Here is a 17,174-nt window from a genome sequence, read left to right on the forward strand (position 1 = left end):
AGCAAACCTACTGGCTGTGGAGCAGAGGGAATGCTGTTATTCCCACTTCACAGAGACAGGCTTAGACAGGTCGAGGGACTCACTCCAGATTTTGTAACTTCTAAATTGCAAGGTAGGGATTTGAACCCAGGTCTAAATGACCTGGAATCCTGGGTTTGCCCCACTTGGTCACAGTTGCCTCAAAAGCCATGGGCATCTCCCAACACCAAGTCCTCATCCCTCCATCATGTCTTTGCAACCCTGCCTGCCCTTCTTCAGGCAGCTCTCAGTCGGGGCCCCTCACTTCTCCCAGCTGCAGCCAGGCCGGCCTCTTCTCTCCTGACGGCCCACTTGATTCCCACTCCTGTGGCTCTGTTCACGCTGCTCTTTGCTCTGGAGAACCTGTGCCTTCTCTCCAACACCTCCTTCTCCATGACTTTGCTATGCCCCTTCCTAACAATGCCTTCGAACCTTGTCTTTCCATGGAGGCTCTGATTTTATTTGGTCTTGTGCTACTTCCTAAAAATTCCTTGAGTTAACTTTGTCTCCCAACTAGATTAGAAATTTTCTTATGGGAAGACAGTGTTTTTGCTTCTGCATTAGAAGGCCTGTCGGTGTGCGGACACCACTCATGCTGGCTTGGGAAAGCCAGTTATTAGGCTGCTGGATTGCGCCGGTTCATTTCACTATGGTACTTTGAAATCAGCCACGGTGGAAGTATTTATACCGCAGATGTTGGTAAATCAGTACCCCCCAGCCCTCCATTTAGGAGGGCTGGTTGGTGAACCTTTACCACCACACCACTGGCATAGGCTGTAAATTCAGATTAGTTTTTAAAAAATTACCCCGATTATCCCATGGTCCCTAACTGACAAGTGGGGGAAACAGAAATAGCTCTTATCTTTTTATTCCCCCCCTGGAGAAATTATTCTGCCCCTGGATTTATATTCCATTGTATTGAGGAAATGTTCGTGCACTCATTCTTGTTTAAAAGTCAGAAGCGCTGTAGCTGCCACTCAGAGTGGAAAGAGGGGCTGAGCTTCCCTTTTCTCAGGCTGTTTAAAGGGAATGGGGTGGGCCCGGGGGTTCTCAGGCTGGACGGGGAGGCTGAGATCCCTTGTGACAGTTATATAAGACCCAAAACCCAGACTTTGGGAAAGGCACGGAAACAGAACTCTTGTCTTCTCGTGAGATTTTCCTGTTGCAGAAGAGAGTGATGTCCTATCTTGTGAGTGGACTTCACTGGAGGCCGTGCGCGTTCCCTGACATTGTCCTAGAGGAGGGCAGATCCTGGGGCAGTCAGTGGTCTGTCAACTCCTGGAGGCGACAGAAATCCCAGGGGAGGAATGCACCGGACGCTTGTTCACCACAGGAGATACCAGAGGAGGGAGAGAGCCTGAAAGGCTGTGGTTGCACTTATGACGCAGATGGGGGCTCAGAGCCATGGTAGTTTGGAGAATTTATATAAATGCGACCTCATGTGCACCCTCATTGAGGTAGAGGCACGTCAAATATATTCTCTCAAAGAACAAAACCAGTTCTACTCCTTTGCGTTCCTCAGACACCCTGCATGATGCTGACCATGGCTTTGAGGTTCACCTCCTCCCTGACCCTGGCCCCAGGGCACTGGGATAATCTGAGGGTCAGCTTCGTGGCTCGGAGAAAAGGGACTGCCCACAGCGAGGCCAGGTTTTGAATGGCTGCCATTCTCAAGGTGGGCGTCTGGTCAGAAATCCATGCTCTGCATGGAGATGGCCTCTTCCTTGTCCCAGCTCAGAGAACTCTGCCCTCTCTCCAGGCCTTGGTCCCACTTTAAACACAGAAATTAGTTCAGGATAAGACTGAGCCAAACTATGATGCCTCAAATATGTTCATTAGCCCTTTGGTTTGAAAGAATCAAGGGGATCACTCATAATGAGGGATCTGATTGTCATAGTTCGTATGAAATTTAAATCCTTTAAGCTAAATCTGAATTTCTAAACCAAAGTGTGCTCTCTCCAGTTTCCCAGTTCCGACTGCAGGGGACTCTGGCAGGACAGTGATGGGAGGTCCTTCATACATTTTCCACTCTATTCTCTGTCTTAAATCCTGCCTTCTGGGATTCCCTGGTGGCGCAGTGGTTAGGAGTCCGCCTGCCGATGCCGGAGACACGGGTTCGTGCCCTGGTCCGGGAAGATCCCACATGCCGCGGAGCGGCTGGGCCCGTGAGCCATGGCCGCTGAGCCTGCGCGTCCAGAGCCTGTGCTCCGCAGCGGGAGAGGCCACAACAGTGAAAGGCCCGCGTACCGCAAAAAAAAAAACAAAAAAACCCCAAACCTGCCTTCTAAAAACAGACTCCTTCTGTTTGTAAAAAACGGAACTGGTATTATCCAAAATTCCTGTCTGTTTTCCCTTAAGACCTCTATACATCCTCCTCATGGATAGTGATTCCTTCTTTCCAAACAGTTTCCTACAGCATCAGTCGCTGGTCCAGGAAGGTACAAGGCATTCCGTTGCTCCAGCAGCAAATGTTGCTGCTTGAAACAGTCAAACTCTTCTCCTCTGTCCCTCTACCCTCATCTATATTCTTGCCAGGTAGTTCCTATGCTCCAACCCAAATGCTGGGATTGCTGAGTCCTGGTCCTTGTCAGTGCCCTTCTTATTTTCTCTCTAGAGGTGTGTCCGTTCATCCTAAAATCCTTTCCCAACTCTGACCACCCCAAAGTGCTACAACCCCATCACGTCTTCACGTCCTCTCGGTTCTTATGTAAATGTATCACCTGGGCTCAGGGCTGGAAGTCAGGGGACACAAGTTCTAGTCCTGGATGTGCAACTTAATTAACTTCCCTATGCCTCCCTTCCTCTTCTAACAACTGGGGATGCTAACAGCAGCCTCATAGGGCTGAGATGATGCTAGAAGGAGAGGATCTCAGTGTAAGGGGTTACTGTCATTATGATGACATCTTGGTGAGCTCACATTAACTTGTGTGGCTCTGTACCTCAGGGGACCAAGGAAAGGCAAGAGAGAGCCAGCAAATGCCAGACGAAGCAAGTGCCAACCATCTCGGACCACAGTTGGAAAAATACAGGCAGCCTTAAGACGGGCTCGGCCTCTGTAACATATGTCAGTGTCTACACGGACACAGACCGGAGTGTGCTAATGGTGTTGGCATGCACATGTGTGTGTCAGGGTGTGTGTGAGCACGCACGCGTGTTCTAGCACATGTGGGAGGCATGCATATGTGTACAAGTGATTGTGTGGAGGCATGCACATGTTCACGTGTAGGTCCGCGTATCGACTTGGTGCACAACATTGATTTCAAAGTGAAAACAAAATATTTTTATTCCACAGTTTGGAGTTAAGGAACAGCATTTGGTGTTTTGTTCTTTAATGTTCCTCTGTATATCCTCAGTAGAGCTTTTGTATTCCCACTCCCATTGAAAAACCAGGTAGCTGTTCATCTCTTTGGCTGATGGGGAAAAGAGTATGACTGACAAAGTCTATTAGTAAGTCTTAAATCTTATTTTAGGCATAGATTTTTTTTTTTTTTTTACTTCTTCCCCAAATTTCAGAGAGGCTACTGACTAGACACCTTGAAAAGGAATGAATTTTATGTCTCCCCTCTCTCTGGCGGAGAGATACAACTGAACAATCAAGTGACTGGCGTGCAAGTAAAGAAAAGGAAAAAGATACCGGAAGCCTGAATAATTGAGAAACTTCATCAGTATCCAGCAGCCAACCACTGACTTTGAGCCACATCTCAAAGTAGTGCTGGCTGGTGAATAGAAGTGGGGGGCTGGACTTGGGTTCCAGTCCCCACTCGGATACTTTTTAACGGTGTGGCTTTAGAAAGGCTATTCAACCTCTCTTCACCTTTAAGAGGTCGACGATACCGCACAGGGGAATGGTGAGGGCCGAATTACATAACACAGGTGGAGTGCTTCACACATACCCATTATGAGAGCTATTAAGTAAACATGCATTTCCCTGGGTTTTGGCTCCAAGCCTAAACAAGAGGTGTGAGGATTCTGTGAAGGTCGCTATTGCCTTTCCTCATTTAGGCAGTGACATGGTCCAAAGCATGTCATGCTTCCTGCCCTCCTTCCTGGATCCCCCATCAACAGCTGACCAGGCAGGACCCCCTGTCACCCTCCTTCTCACTTTTCCTGTTCCTCTTTGTCTCCAGATCACCAACTGAAGCTGTCACATTTCTTCTCTAAACTTCTGGGCCTTCCTTAGTCATGTCCCTATTATCTCCTTGCTCAGCACACACAGGTAAAAATAAAAAGGCTTTACATCATCAAGAACTTTGGTTTCCTCATTATGAACACAAAAGAGTAGGATTCTCCCTCCCACCCCCACCCATTAAGGTGTAAAGAGAAGTCAGTCCTCCTTTCCAGAGAGATCTGAAAGGAGATCCAGGACCATGCACAGATTCTGGGGCATCCCATGGGATAGGGCTGCCAGATGAAATACAGGATGCTCCATTAAGTTTGTTTGCTCTTGCTTGCTAATCAGGCAACCCTGCACCGGGGGATCCCTGCCCACACCCTGGTTGCTCGTGCCTAAGAAGCTCAGCGCTACCCACCTGTGAACCGCAGCGCCACACACGCTGGAGTAGGATGCATAGACGTCAGTGCCATAAACGTGGTACCTGGGGTCTTGGCATCCTGCTGGACATTTCACAATGAACTCGGGATTGATTATCTTTCCAGCTCTCACATCACAGTTGATCTGAGGCACAGCTGGGAATGCAAAATGAGGTCAAGATTACACCTTGTGGTATCAGCTTATATATGGGGTGACTGTTAGGTCATAACTGTTCATTTACTTAATCTCTAAAAGCCAGAGCCTGGGCTGACCCTGGATCCCCTCCATATAATGAAAGCAAAGAGGTAATTAGGACATGCCTCAGACCAAAAGAGCAATCACCATCCACTGCACTTAACCTGCTGAGAACGAGAACAAGAGGCTCATTCCTGTGCTTATTCGAACCATTAATTAATTGAAGAAGAGAACGCTGGGAAAAGACCTGCCTCCAATGGACAGAAATGTCAGCCTTAGTCCACGATTAGAGAATACTGGTTTTTCAGATGCTCTGGAGCTAGCCCAGGAAAAGAGGAAACTCAGAAAACCTCGCAGGAAGAAGAAAGGTATCGGAAAGGGCGAGCGAGAGAGCATGGGCCTTGCGTCGGGACCAGCCAGGACAAGGTGGGCTGCTGCAGCAGAGGCCCCGGGCTGGAGCCTGCGGGGAGCATGGGGATGGGCAGGCCTGGGCCGGGTGAAGGAGGCGTGAGTGCTTGTGTTCTGTGCGGGAGGTGGGACTCCATGGAAGGTTTTTGGACAGGCGAGATAGATAATGAAGTGATCTTTTGTCTCGGTCCTAGAGGCTGGGTCCTAGCTCCAGGGTCAAGATGGGAGTGATCTTTGCTCATCTGCCTCCACACTCAGTGGAAAGCTGGGGACTGCCCTGCTAGGCATCCAGGGGAAGCTCATTCATTCTGTCCTCCCTCCTCTCTGGCTTGGTGACGCCATTGACAGGCTAGCAGTATTCACTAGGCAAGGCTGCTGGAGCCCAAAGCTTGCTTAGGGATGAGACAGCGTAGATGCTCTCGTGGCAGTGCCTAAAAGGGGGTGTGGCTGCATCTTCCCTGAAAAAAATTTCCCTCAAAAACTCCTGAATGAAAAGGTCTCCTAGAGGATATTGATGCCTGGGAGCTAGGAATAGATTCTCTAGAAGGGACTCTGAAACATAATCACTATTCAAAGAGTAAGCAGGCTCTGGAGGGATCTGGAAACCACCAGATGGGAGGGCTGCCTGGCACAGATGGGGCGTTTGGCCATAAGAAGGCAAGCATTTGGAGGCAAATATAGCTGTTTCACAAGTAGGACGGTCGTGTGCTATGGCATCAGAGGACTGAGCTAGAGCTAAGGGGGAGATTTTCTACGGAGGCATTTTTTGCCAAAAAGAACTTTCTAGTAAATGAAGTTGCCCTTGAAGGAAGAGGCTGGAAGTATGCAAGCAGGGACTGAACAGTTGAAGAAGGGATGTCTCCACTGGGTGGGAGGTAGAAAGCAAGCCCCGCCCAGTGGTAAGAGTCTGTGATTACAAACATGGATTCAGGATCTCTGCCAGGCCACCCATCCTCTAACTGGGTTACTGAGATGTTCTCAGAGTTGTTAATAGCTTCCAGCTGTATCCAAAATGCACTTTTTTTTTTTTTTTTAACCCTTATGTATCCGAATGGAGCAGAGTTGCATTTCATTCAGACTGGAGAGAGAACTAAAGTTAGAACTCCTGCTCTTTTCCTAAACACCCCTCCCAGACAGTCTTGGCCACGCAGGGCTGGGCCAGCATGGAAGTCCTTCTCCTGGGAGCCTGGGGGCTGAGTGTGATCACAGGCTAAAACAATTTGTGGTCCACATTAAGGAGGGAAGCGCTGCGCTTAAAATGGTTTTGTGGTTTCGTTCTTCCCACCACAGGCTGCTTCCTCTCCAAAGTTATTTTCTTTTTATCTTTCATTCTTTTAAACCCTGATACTCAAGGCTGCATTGACTATTTTGAGTCTTGGATTATTGTTCTAAAATGCCAGTTGTGGGACTGAAGATGCCTGTGTAGTCTCTCCTTAAATTAGTTAGTTGTTGGATCACTGGGTGTAACTAAATGCTTTCAGCTCTCCTCCCTTCCACAGATCACTGCCCCACTCCCGAATGCATCTCCTCCCTTAGATGTAAAGAAAATGGAAGCATTCCTTCTCAGCTCTTAGTTACATGAAATAGGAAGTGACGAGCTCTGTGACCTGGGATTCAATTTGGATGTGACTTTGTCACCCTGAGGGTTTGGATCTCCTGGTAGGCCAACCCAACTCTCCTGGAGTTGTAAACTGGGCTCTATCTAGAAGCTTATTGCATGAGTGTCATACAGTGGTCGAACTTATTGCAAGACAGGTGCAGATGTGGTAGAATTTTCCGTGAAATAGTTGGTTTAAAAAAATAAGGGGAAAAGTGTCACATGGGAATATTTTGCTTCCGGCTAATCAATTCCCACCCCCCCCACACACACACCCCGCCCCTTCCTGTGGGGGGAATTTGTTTTTTGTTTTACTTTTTGCTTTGTCTTGTTTTTACAAAGGCCTGGGCAAGCCCTTAAATAAGATCTGCTGCTTTATCTGCACCCAGCTGGATTAGAAAACTTGGTGAATTAGCTCATCCCACGGGGTGGGGGGCTGTAAAATGATATCAAGCACATATGCTCATGCACTTTGGAAGAACAGGGTACAATGACAAAGTTGGCCAAAGGTCAAATATTTGTTCAATTTGTACAGAAAATTCAGCCGGAGAGAGTGAGCTAATTACAATTTCAGAGTAATTGCCAAAATCATTGGCAAGTGTAACGTCTTAATCCAGCTGGCAAGAAGCAGTCATCTGCATCTTTTCTGGCTGCTCTTCTCTGAGTATATGGAAACCACGATTTATTCTTTTACAGTATTTTCTCAGTTATTTGTGAAGTAGTCTGTTTTCTTATAACCTTCCAGGAATCTTCCATCCATCCGCTTAAAGCCGAAATGATAATGATTTATCTTTGTATTTCCTCTGAATACATTTGAACTATTCCACCTTACGGCTTAGGTCTTCCTTTTCTCTCTTTCTCTTCTGTCGTATAGGTTCATTTTCTTTTTTTTAACATCTTTATTGGCGTATAATTGTTTTACAATGGTGTGTTAGTTTCTGCTTTATAACAAATGAATCAGCTATACATATACATACATCCCCATATCTCCTCCCTCTTGCATCTCCCTCCCACCCTCCCTATCCCACCCCTCTAGGTGGTCACAAAGCACCGAGCTGATCTCCCTGTGCTATGCGGCTGCTTCCTACTGCCCATCTATTTTACATTTGGTAGTGTATATATGTACACGCCACTCTCTCACTTCGCCCCAGCTTCCCCTTCCCCCTTCCCCTCCCCATGTCCACAAGTCCACTCTCTACATGTGTCTTTATTCCTGTCCTGCCCTTAGTTTCCACAGAACCATTTTTTTTTAGATGCTATATATATGTGTTAGCATACAGTATTTGTTTTTCTGACTTACTCTGTATGACAGACTCTAGGTCCATCCACCTCACTACAAATAACTCAATTTCATTTCTTTTTATGGCTGAGTAATATTCCCTTGTATATATATGCCACATCTTCTTCATCCATTCATCTGTCAGTGGACACTTAGGTTGCTTCCATGTCCTGGCTATTGTAAATAGAGCTGCAGTGAACATTGTGGTACATGACTCTTTTTGAACTATGGTTTTCTCAGGGTATATGCCCAGTAGTGGGATTGCTGGGTAGTATGGTAGTTCTATTTTCAGTTTTTTAAGGAACCTCGATACTGTTCTCCATTCTGGCTGTATCAATTTACATTCCCACCAACAGTGCAAGAGGGTTTCCTTTTCTCCACACCCTCTCCAGCATTTATTGTTTGTAGACTTTTTGATGATGGCCATTCTGACTGGTATGAGGTGATACCTCATTGTAGTTTTGATTTGCATTTCTCTAACGATTAGCGATGTTGAGCATCCTTTCATGTGTTTGTTGGAAATCTGTATATCTTCTTTGGATAAATGTCTGTTTAGGTCTTCTGCCCATTTTTGGATTGGGTTGTTTGTTTTTTTGATATTGAGCTGCATGAGCTGCTTGTATATTTTGGAGATTAATCCTTTGTCAGTTGATTCGTTTGAAAATATTTTCTCCCATTCTGAGGGTTGTCTTTTCGTCTTGTTTATGGTTTCCTTTGCTGTGCAAAAGCTTTTAAGTTTCATTAGGTCCATTTGTTTATTTTTGTTTTTATTTCCATTTCTTTAGGAGGTGGGTCAAAAAGGATCTTGCTGTGATTTATGTCATAGCATGTTCTGCCTATGTTTTCCTCTAAGAGTTTTACAGTGTCTGGCCTTACATTTAGGTCTTTAATCCACTTTGAGTTTATTTTTATGTATGGTGGTAGGGAGTGTTCTAATTTCATTCATTTACATGTAGCTGTCCAATTTGCTCAGCACCACTTATTGAAGAGGCTTTCTTTTCTCCATTGTATATTCTTGCCTCCTTTACCAAAGGTAAGTTGACTATATGTGCGTAGGTTTATCTCTGGGCTTTCTATCCTGTTCCATTGATCCATATTTCTGTTTTTGTGCCAGTATCATACTGTCTTGATTACTGTAGCTTTGTAGTAGTGTCTGAAGTCTGGGAGCCTGATTCCTCCAGCTCCGTTTTTCTTTCTCGAGATTGCTTTGGCTATTTGGGGTCTTTGGTGTTTCCATACAAGTTGTGAAATTTTTTGTTCTAGTTCTATGAAAAATGCCATTGGTAGTTTGATAGAGATTACACTGAATCTGTAGATTGCTTTGGGTAGTAGAGTCATTTCCACAATGTTGATTCTTCCAATCCAAGAACATGGTATATCTCTCCGTCTGTTTGTATCATCTTTAGTTTCTTTCATCAGTGTCTTATAGTTTTCTGCATACAGGTCTTTTGTCTCCTTAGGCAGGTTTTTTCCTAGGTATTTTATTCTTTTTGTTGCAGTGGTAAATGGGAGTGTTTCCTTAATTTCTCTTTCAGATTTTTCATCATTAGTGTATAGGAATGCAAGAGATTTCTGTGCATTAATTTTGTATCCTGCTACTTTACCAAATTCATTGATTAGCTCTAGTAGTTTTCTGGGTAGCATCTTTAGGATTCTCTATGTATAGTATCATGTCATCTGCAAACAGTGACAGCTTTACTTCTTCTTTTCTGATTTGGATTCCTTTTATCTCTTTTTCTTCTCTGATTGCTGTGGCTAAAACTTCCAAAACTATGTTGAGTAATAGTGGTGAGAGTGGGCAACCTTGTCTTGTTCCTGATCTTGGAGGAAATGGTTTCAGTTATTCACCATTGAGAATGATGTTGGCTGTGGGTTTGTCATATATGGCCTTTATTATATTGAGGTAGGTTCCCTGTCTGCCTACATTCTGGAGGGTTTTTATCATAAATGGGTGTTGAATTTTGTCAAAAGCTTTTTCTGCATCTATTGAGATGATCATATGGTTTTTCTCCTTCTGTTTGTTAATATGGTTTATCACATTGATTGATTTGTGTATATTGAAGAATCCTTGCATTCCTGAGATAAACCCCACTTGATCATGGTGTATGATCCCTTTAATGTGCTATTGGATTCTGTTTGCTAGTATTTTGTTGAGGATTTTTGCATCTATGTTCATCAGTGATATGGGCCTGTAGTTTTCTTCTTTGTGACATCTTTCTTTGGCTTTGGTATCAGGGTGATGGTGGCCTCTTAGATTGAGTTTTGGAGTGTTCCTCCCTCTGCTATATTTTGGAAGAGTTCGAGAAGGATAGGTATTAGCTCCTCTCTAAATGTTTGATAGTATTCGCCTGTGAAGCCATCTGGTCCTGGGCTTTTGTTTGTTGGAAGATTTTTAATCACAGTCTCAATTTCAGTGCTTGTGATTGGTCTGTTTATATTTTCTATTTCTTCCTGGTTCAGTCTTGGAAGGTTGTGCTTTTCTAAGAATTTGTCCATTTCTTCCAGGCTGTCCATTTTATTGGCATAAAGTTGCTTGTAGTAATCTCTCATGATCTTTTGTATTTCTGCAGTGTCAGTTGTTACTTCTCCTTTTTCATTTCTAATTCTATTGATTTGAGTCTTCTTCCTTTTTTTCTTGATGAGTCTGGCTAATGGTTTATCAATTTTATCTTCTCAAAGAACCAGCTTTTAGTTTTATTGATCTTTGCTACTGTTTCCTTCTTCTCATTTATTTCTGATCTGATCTTTATGATTTCTTTCCTTCTGCTAACTTCGGGGTTTTTTTGTTCTTCTTTCTCTAATTGCTTTAGGTGTAAGGTTAGGTTGTTTATTTGAGATGTTTCTTGTTTCTTGAGGTAGGATTGTATTGCTATAAAATTCCCTCTTAGAACTGCTTTTGCTGCATCTCATAGGTTTTGGGTCATTGTGTTTTCATTGTCATTTGTTTCTAGGTATTTTTAAATTGCCTCTTTGATTTCTTCAGTGATCTCTTGGTTATTTAGTAGTGTATTGTTTAGACTCCATCTGTTTGTATTTCCTACAGATTTTTTCCTGTAATTGATATCTAGTCTCATAGCATTGTGGTTGGAAAAGATACTTGATATGATTTCAATGTTCTTAAATTTACCAAGGCTTGATTTGTGACCCAAGATATGATCTATCCTGGAGAATGTTCCATGAGCACTTGAGAAGAAAGTGTATTCTGTAGTTTTTGGATGGAATGTCTTATAAATATCCATTAAGTCCATCTTGTTTAATGTATCACTTAAAGCTTGTGTTTCCTTATTTATTTTTGTTTTGGATGATCTGTCCATTGGTGAAAGTGGGGTATTAAAGTCACCTACTATTGTTGTGTTACTGTCAATTTCCCCTTTTATGGCTGTTAGCATTTGCCTTTTGTATTGAGGTGATCCTATGTTGGGTGCATAAAGATTTACAATTGTTATATCTTCTTCTTGGATTGATCCCTTGATCATTATATAGTGTCCTTCTTTGTCTCTTGTAATAGTCTTTAAAGTCTGTTTTGTCTGATACGAGAGTTGCTACTACGGCTTCCTTTTGATTTCCATTTGCATGGAATATCTTTTTCCATCCCCTCACTTTCAGTCTGTATGTGTCCCTAGGTCTGATGTGGGTCTCTTGTAGACAGCATATATATGGGTCTTGTTTTTGTATCCATTCAGCCAGTCTATGTCTTTTGGTTGGAGCCTTTAATCCATTTTCATTTAAGGTAGTTATCAATATGTAGGTTCCTATTACCATTTTCTCAATTGTTTTGTGTTTTTTTATTGTAGGTCTTTTCCTTCTCTTGTGTTTCCTGCCTAGAGAAGTTCCTTCAGCATTTGTTGTAAAGCTGGTTTGGTGGTGCTGAATTCTCTTAGCTTTTGCTTATTTGTAAAGGTTTTAATTTCTCTGTCAAATCTGAATGAGATCCTTGTTGTGTAGCGTATTCTTGCTTGTAGGTTTTTCCCTTTCATCACTTTAAATATGTCCTGCCACTTCCTTCTGGCTTGCAGAGTTTCTGCTGAAAGATCAGCTGTTAGCCATGTGGGGATTTCCTTGTATGTTATTTGTTGCTTTTCCCTTGCTGCTTTTAATATTTTTTCTTTGTATTTAATTTTTGATAGCTTGATTAATATGTGTCTTGGCATGTTTCTCCTTGGATTTATCCTGTATGGGACTCTGCGCTTCCTGGACTTGATTGACTATTTCCTTTCTCATATTAGGGAAGTTTTCAACTCTAATCTCTTCAAATATTTTCTCAGTCCCTTTCTTTTTCTCTTCTTCTTCTGGGACCCCTGTAATTCGCATGTTGGTGCATTTAATATTGTCCAAGAGGTCTCGGAGACTGTCCTCCATTCTTTTCATTCGTTTTTCTTTATTCTGCTCTGCACTAGTTATTTCCACTATTTTATCTTCCAGGTCACTTATCCGTTCTGCCTCAGTTATTCTGCTATTGATCCCTTCTAGAGAATTTTTAATTTCATTGATTGTGTTGTTCATCATTGTTTGTTTGCTCTTTGGTTCTTCTAGGTCCTTGTTATACGTTTCTTGTCTTTTCTCCATTCTATTTCCACAATTTTGCATCATCTTTACTGTCATTACTCTGAATTCTTTTTCAGGAAGACTGCATATTTCCTCTTCAAGTGTTTGGTCTGGTGGGTTTTTACCTTGCTCCTTCACCTGCTGTGTGTTTCTCTGTCTTCTCATTTTGCTTAACTTACTTTGTTTGGGGTCTCCTTTTCACAGGCGGCAGGTTTGTAGTTCCCGTTGTTTTTGGTGTCTGCCCCCAGTGGGTAAGGTTGGTTCAGTGAGTTGTGTAGGTTTCCTGGTGGAGAGGACTGGTGCCTGTTTTCTGGTGCATGAGGCTGGATCTTGTCTTTCTGTTAGGCAGAGCTGCATCTGGTCGTGTGTTTTGGGGTGTCTGTGAACTTATTATGATTTTAGGCAGCCTCTCTTCTACTGGGTGGTGTTGTGTTCCTCTCTTGTTGTTTGGCTTAGGGTGTCCAGCACTGTAGCTTGCTGGTTGTTGAGTGGAGCTGGGTCTTAGCATTGAGATGGAGATCTCTGGGAGAGCTTTCGCTGTTTGATATTATGTGAAGCCAGGAGGTCTCTGGTGGACCAATGTCCTGAACTCTGCTCTCCCACCTCAGAGGCACTGGCCTGACACCCAGCCAGAGCACCAAGACCCTGTCAGCCACATAGCTCAGAAGAAAAGGGAGAAAGAACAAAAGAACGAAAGAAAGAAAGAAACAAAGAATGAGAGAAAGAAAGAAAGAAAGTAGGAAGGAATGAAGGAAAGAACGAATGGGAGAAAGAATGAAAGAAAAAAGGAAAGTAAGAAAGAAGGAAAGAAAGAAAGAATGAGAGAAAGAAAGAAAGGATAAAATAAAGTTATTAAAATAAAAAATTATTAAAAATTTAAAAATAACAAAAAACAGACAGAACCCTAGGACAAATGGTAAAAGCAAAGCTATACAGAAAAAATCACACAAAGAAGCATACACATACACACTCACAAAAAGAGAAAAAGGAAAAAAAATGTATATATAAAAGAAAAAGGAGAGAGCAACCAAATCAATAAACAAATCTACCAATGATAATAAACTCTAAGTACTCAACTAAGATAAACATAAAACCAGAAACAAATTAGATGTAGAAAACAAACCCCAAGTCTACAGTTGCTCCCAAAATCCACCGCCTTAATTTTGGGATCATCCGTTTTCTATCAGGTATTCCACAGATGCAGGGTACATCAAGTTGACTGTGAGATTTAATCCGCTGCTCCTGAGGCTACTGGGAGAGATTTCCCTTTCTCTTCTTTGTTCGCACAGCTCCCGGGGTTCAGCTTTGGATTTGGCCCTGCCTCTGTGTGTAGGTCGCCTGAGGGCATCTGTTCTTCTCTGAGACAGGATGGAGTTAAAGGAGCGGCTTATTAGGGAGCTCTGGCTCACTCAGGTCAGGGGGAGGGAGGGGTATGGAATGTGGGGTGAGCCTGTGGTGGCAGAGGCCAGCATGATGTTGCAACAGCCTGAGGAGCGCCGTGTGTTCTTCTGGGGAGGTTGTCCCTGGATCATGGGACCCTGGCAGTGGCGGGCTGCACAGGCTCCCGGGAGGGGAGGTGTGGATAGTGACCTGTGCTCGCACACAGGCTTCTTGGTGGCTGCAGCAGCAGCCTTAGCATTTCATGCCCGTCTCTGGGGTCTGCGCTGATAGCCGCGGCTCGTGCCCGTCTCTGGAGCTCGTTTAGGCGGTGCTCCGGATCCCCTCTTCTCATGCAACCTGAAAGAATGGTCTCTTGCCTCTTAGGCAGCTCCAGACTTCTTCCCGGACTCCCTCCCAGCTAGTTGTGGCGCACTAGCCCCCTTCAGGCTGTGTTCACGCCGCCAACCCCAGTCCTCTCCCTGGGGTCTGACCTCCGAAGCTGGAGCCTCAGCTCCTAGCTCCCGCCCGCCCCGGAGGGGGAGCAGACAAGCCTCTCGGGCTGGTGAGTGCTGGTTGGCACCGATCCTCTGTGTGGGAATCTCTCCACTTTGTCCTCTGAACCCCTGTTGCTGTGCTCTCCTCCGTGGCTCCAAAGCTTTCCCCCCGCCCACCCCCTATCTCTGCCAGTGAAGGGGTTTCCTAGTGTGTGGAAACTTTTCCTCCTTCACAGCTCCCTCCCAGAGGTGCAGGTCCCGTCCCTATTCTTTTGTCTCTGTTTTTTTTTTCTTTTGCCCTACCCAGGTACGTGGGGAGTTTCTTGCCTTTTGGGAAGTCTGAGGTCTTCTGCCAGCATTCAGTAGGTGTTCTGTAGGAGTTGTTCCACATGTAGATGTATTTCTGATGTATTTGTGGGGAGGAGGGTGATCTCCACGTCTTACTCCTCTACCATCTTGAAGGTCTCTAGATTCACTTTCATCTCTCTTTGGGTTTCATCTCAAAAGTGCAGAAATAAGACTTCCTTCAGAGGACAGGTCAAAACTAAGGCAGCTCAAGAAGTGTCCATCTCAGGTCTGAAGGGAGCAGGAAGACACTGATGTGGCAAATAAGACTCAGGGGATGGGGAATGGTGCATCCCCACTATTAACCTTGGGGGAGAACTTAGAAGTCATAAGAAGGTTTACTCCTAGGAACATTTGGAGAAAGCAAGAAGAGAGCCTCTTCCATTCCTTCCTGAGTGGAGTTTTGTTGGTGGAAATGAGAGAACCCTGGGCTAAAGTCACAGAGATCCTGGGGGAGCCCAGAACTGCTTGAGTGGAAACTACACAGAGACCTATTCCTCAGCCATCTGCTCTGCTTCCCCCTCATATGATTCCTCAAGGTTACCTTGCCTTCTCATGGCCGTTATGATTTTCTTGACAGAGCTCACATTAGAGCACCTCAGAATCTGCCAAGGATTCCTTCCCAGAGGCCCTTGGCACCAGACACAGGGAAAAGAGAACTATTTGAAACCTGGATGGTTAGAATGAAAGGATAACCTTTAGATGCTGCCCACTGAGGTCATGTGTCTGCTGTACTGATCTCAGAGTGTTCCTGGGCAAAACTGGTATTGTTTGAGCCACTATCTTCATGCAACATTGGAATCTTAGAGGCACAACTGCAAATGTTTCTGCTCTAAGTTGGTTCTTCTGCCTGACCTAATAACACAGTGATTATTGGGTGATGTCATATACAATAAGCCAATGATGTAGAGGCCAAATCAAACTGTATAATCTGCTTCTTATTGTCCATTCACGTTTTCAGTGAATGTGGCTTTCAAGGCAAGCCACATTGCTTCGGGAAAACAAATTTCTTCATCAATCAGAGGCGGCCATTGTAAGCTTGCCTCTTGGCTGTTAATGAGGAAGAAGTATTATAATATAAAAGCACTTATGCATAAACAGTTTTGATATGAAACTTAATTTTGTTCTACTGTGATATTCAACTAGAGTAAAATTCTTTTTTAAGAAGATTATGCAAAAATATTAATTTAATGAAATAAAATGATCATCACATAAAATTTGAAGATGAATGCTTCCTTCTCCTGACACCAGTGACCAGATCATGTTAATTCTTCCTTGGTAGCAAATTCTTTTGCAAAGCATTCTTTTCCATTTTTCTTTTTTAAAAAATATTTATTTTTTTATTTGGCTGCATTGGGTCTTAGTTGCGGCGTGTGGGCTCTTCATTGCAGCGCGTGGGCTTAGTTGCCCCATGGTATGTGGGATCTTAGTTCCTCGAGCAGTGATTAAACCCATGTCCCCTTCATTGGAAGGCAGATTCATAACCACTGGACCACCAGGGAAGTCCCTCTTTTCCATTTTTCTTAAAAAGTCTTTGACTATGTTGAATCTTTTTTAAAAATTTATTTTATTAAATTATAGTTAATTTACAGTGTTGTGTTAATTTCTGCTGTATAGCAAAGTGCTTCAGTTATACATATATTCTTTTTCATATTCTTTTCAATTATGGTCTATCACAAGATATTGAATATAGTTCCCTATGCTGTACAGTAGGACCTTGTTGTTTATCCATTGTATACATAAGAGTTTGCATCTGCTAACCCCAAACTCCCAGTCCTTCCCTCCCCCACCCGCCCTCCCCCTTGGCAACCAAAAATCTGTTCTCTATATCTGTGAGTCTGTTTCTGTTTCATTGATAAGTTCATTTGTGTCATAGTTTAGATTCCACATATAAGTGATATCATATGGTATCTTTCTCTTTCTGATTTACTTCACTTAGTATGATAATCTCTAGGTCCCATGCTGCTGCAAATGGCATTATTTCACTCTTTTTTTAATGGCTGAATAGTATTCCATTATATATATATCTCTATATATCTCTATATATATACACACAGACACACACACACACACATACCACATCTTCTTTATCCATTCATCTGTCAATGGATATTTAGATTGTTTCCATGTCTTGGCTATTGTAAAGAGTGCTGCTATGAACACAGGGGTGCATTTATCTTTTTGAATTGTAGTTTTGTCCAGCTATATGCCCAGGAGTGTGATTGCTAGATGTAGCATACACAGGAGCCATCTAACCTGGTTTTTTGTGTGTTGGCAATTGGTGTCGGGTCCAGGAAGGCTTTCCTTTGCATAATTTTATTTTACCTTATACAAGATCGGGTGCTCACTGAAGTCAGAGGCTTTGCAGGATGGACAGGCAAC

General features: G+C 43.6%; 1 protein-coding gene across 2 annotated transcripts in view; it reads right to left on the minus strand.

The window, feature by feature from the left end:
- The window catches only part of VIT (vitrin), a 122,121-nt gene that overhangs the window by 61,190 nt on the left and 43,757 nt on the right, over positions 1-17,174 (minus strand). For both annotated transcript variants that reach the window (XM_060027595.1, XM_060027596.1), the window contains exon 4: positions 4,548-4,704. In XM_060027595.1, coding sequence (XP_059883578.1) covers positions 4,548-4,704 — 157 coding nt within the window. The remainder of the gene's footprint in view (positions 1-4,547; positions 4,705-17,174) is intronic.

Source organism: Delphinus delphis, chromosome 12, assembly GCF_949987515.2.
Source record: "Delphinus delphis chromosome 12, mDelDel1.2, whole genome shotgun sequence".
NCBI lineage: Eukaryota > Metazoa > Chordata > Mammalia > Artiodactyla > Delphinidae > Delphinus > Delphinus delphis.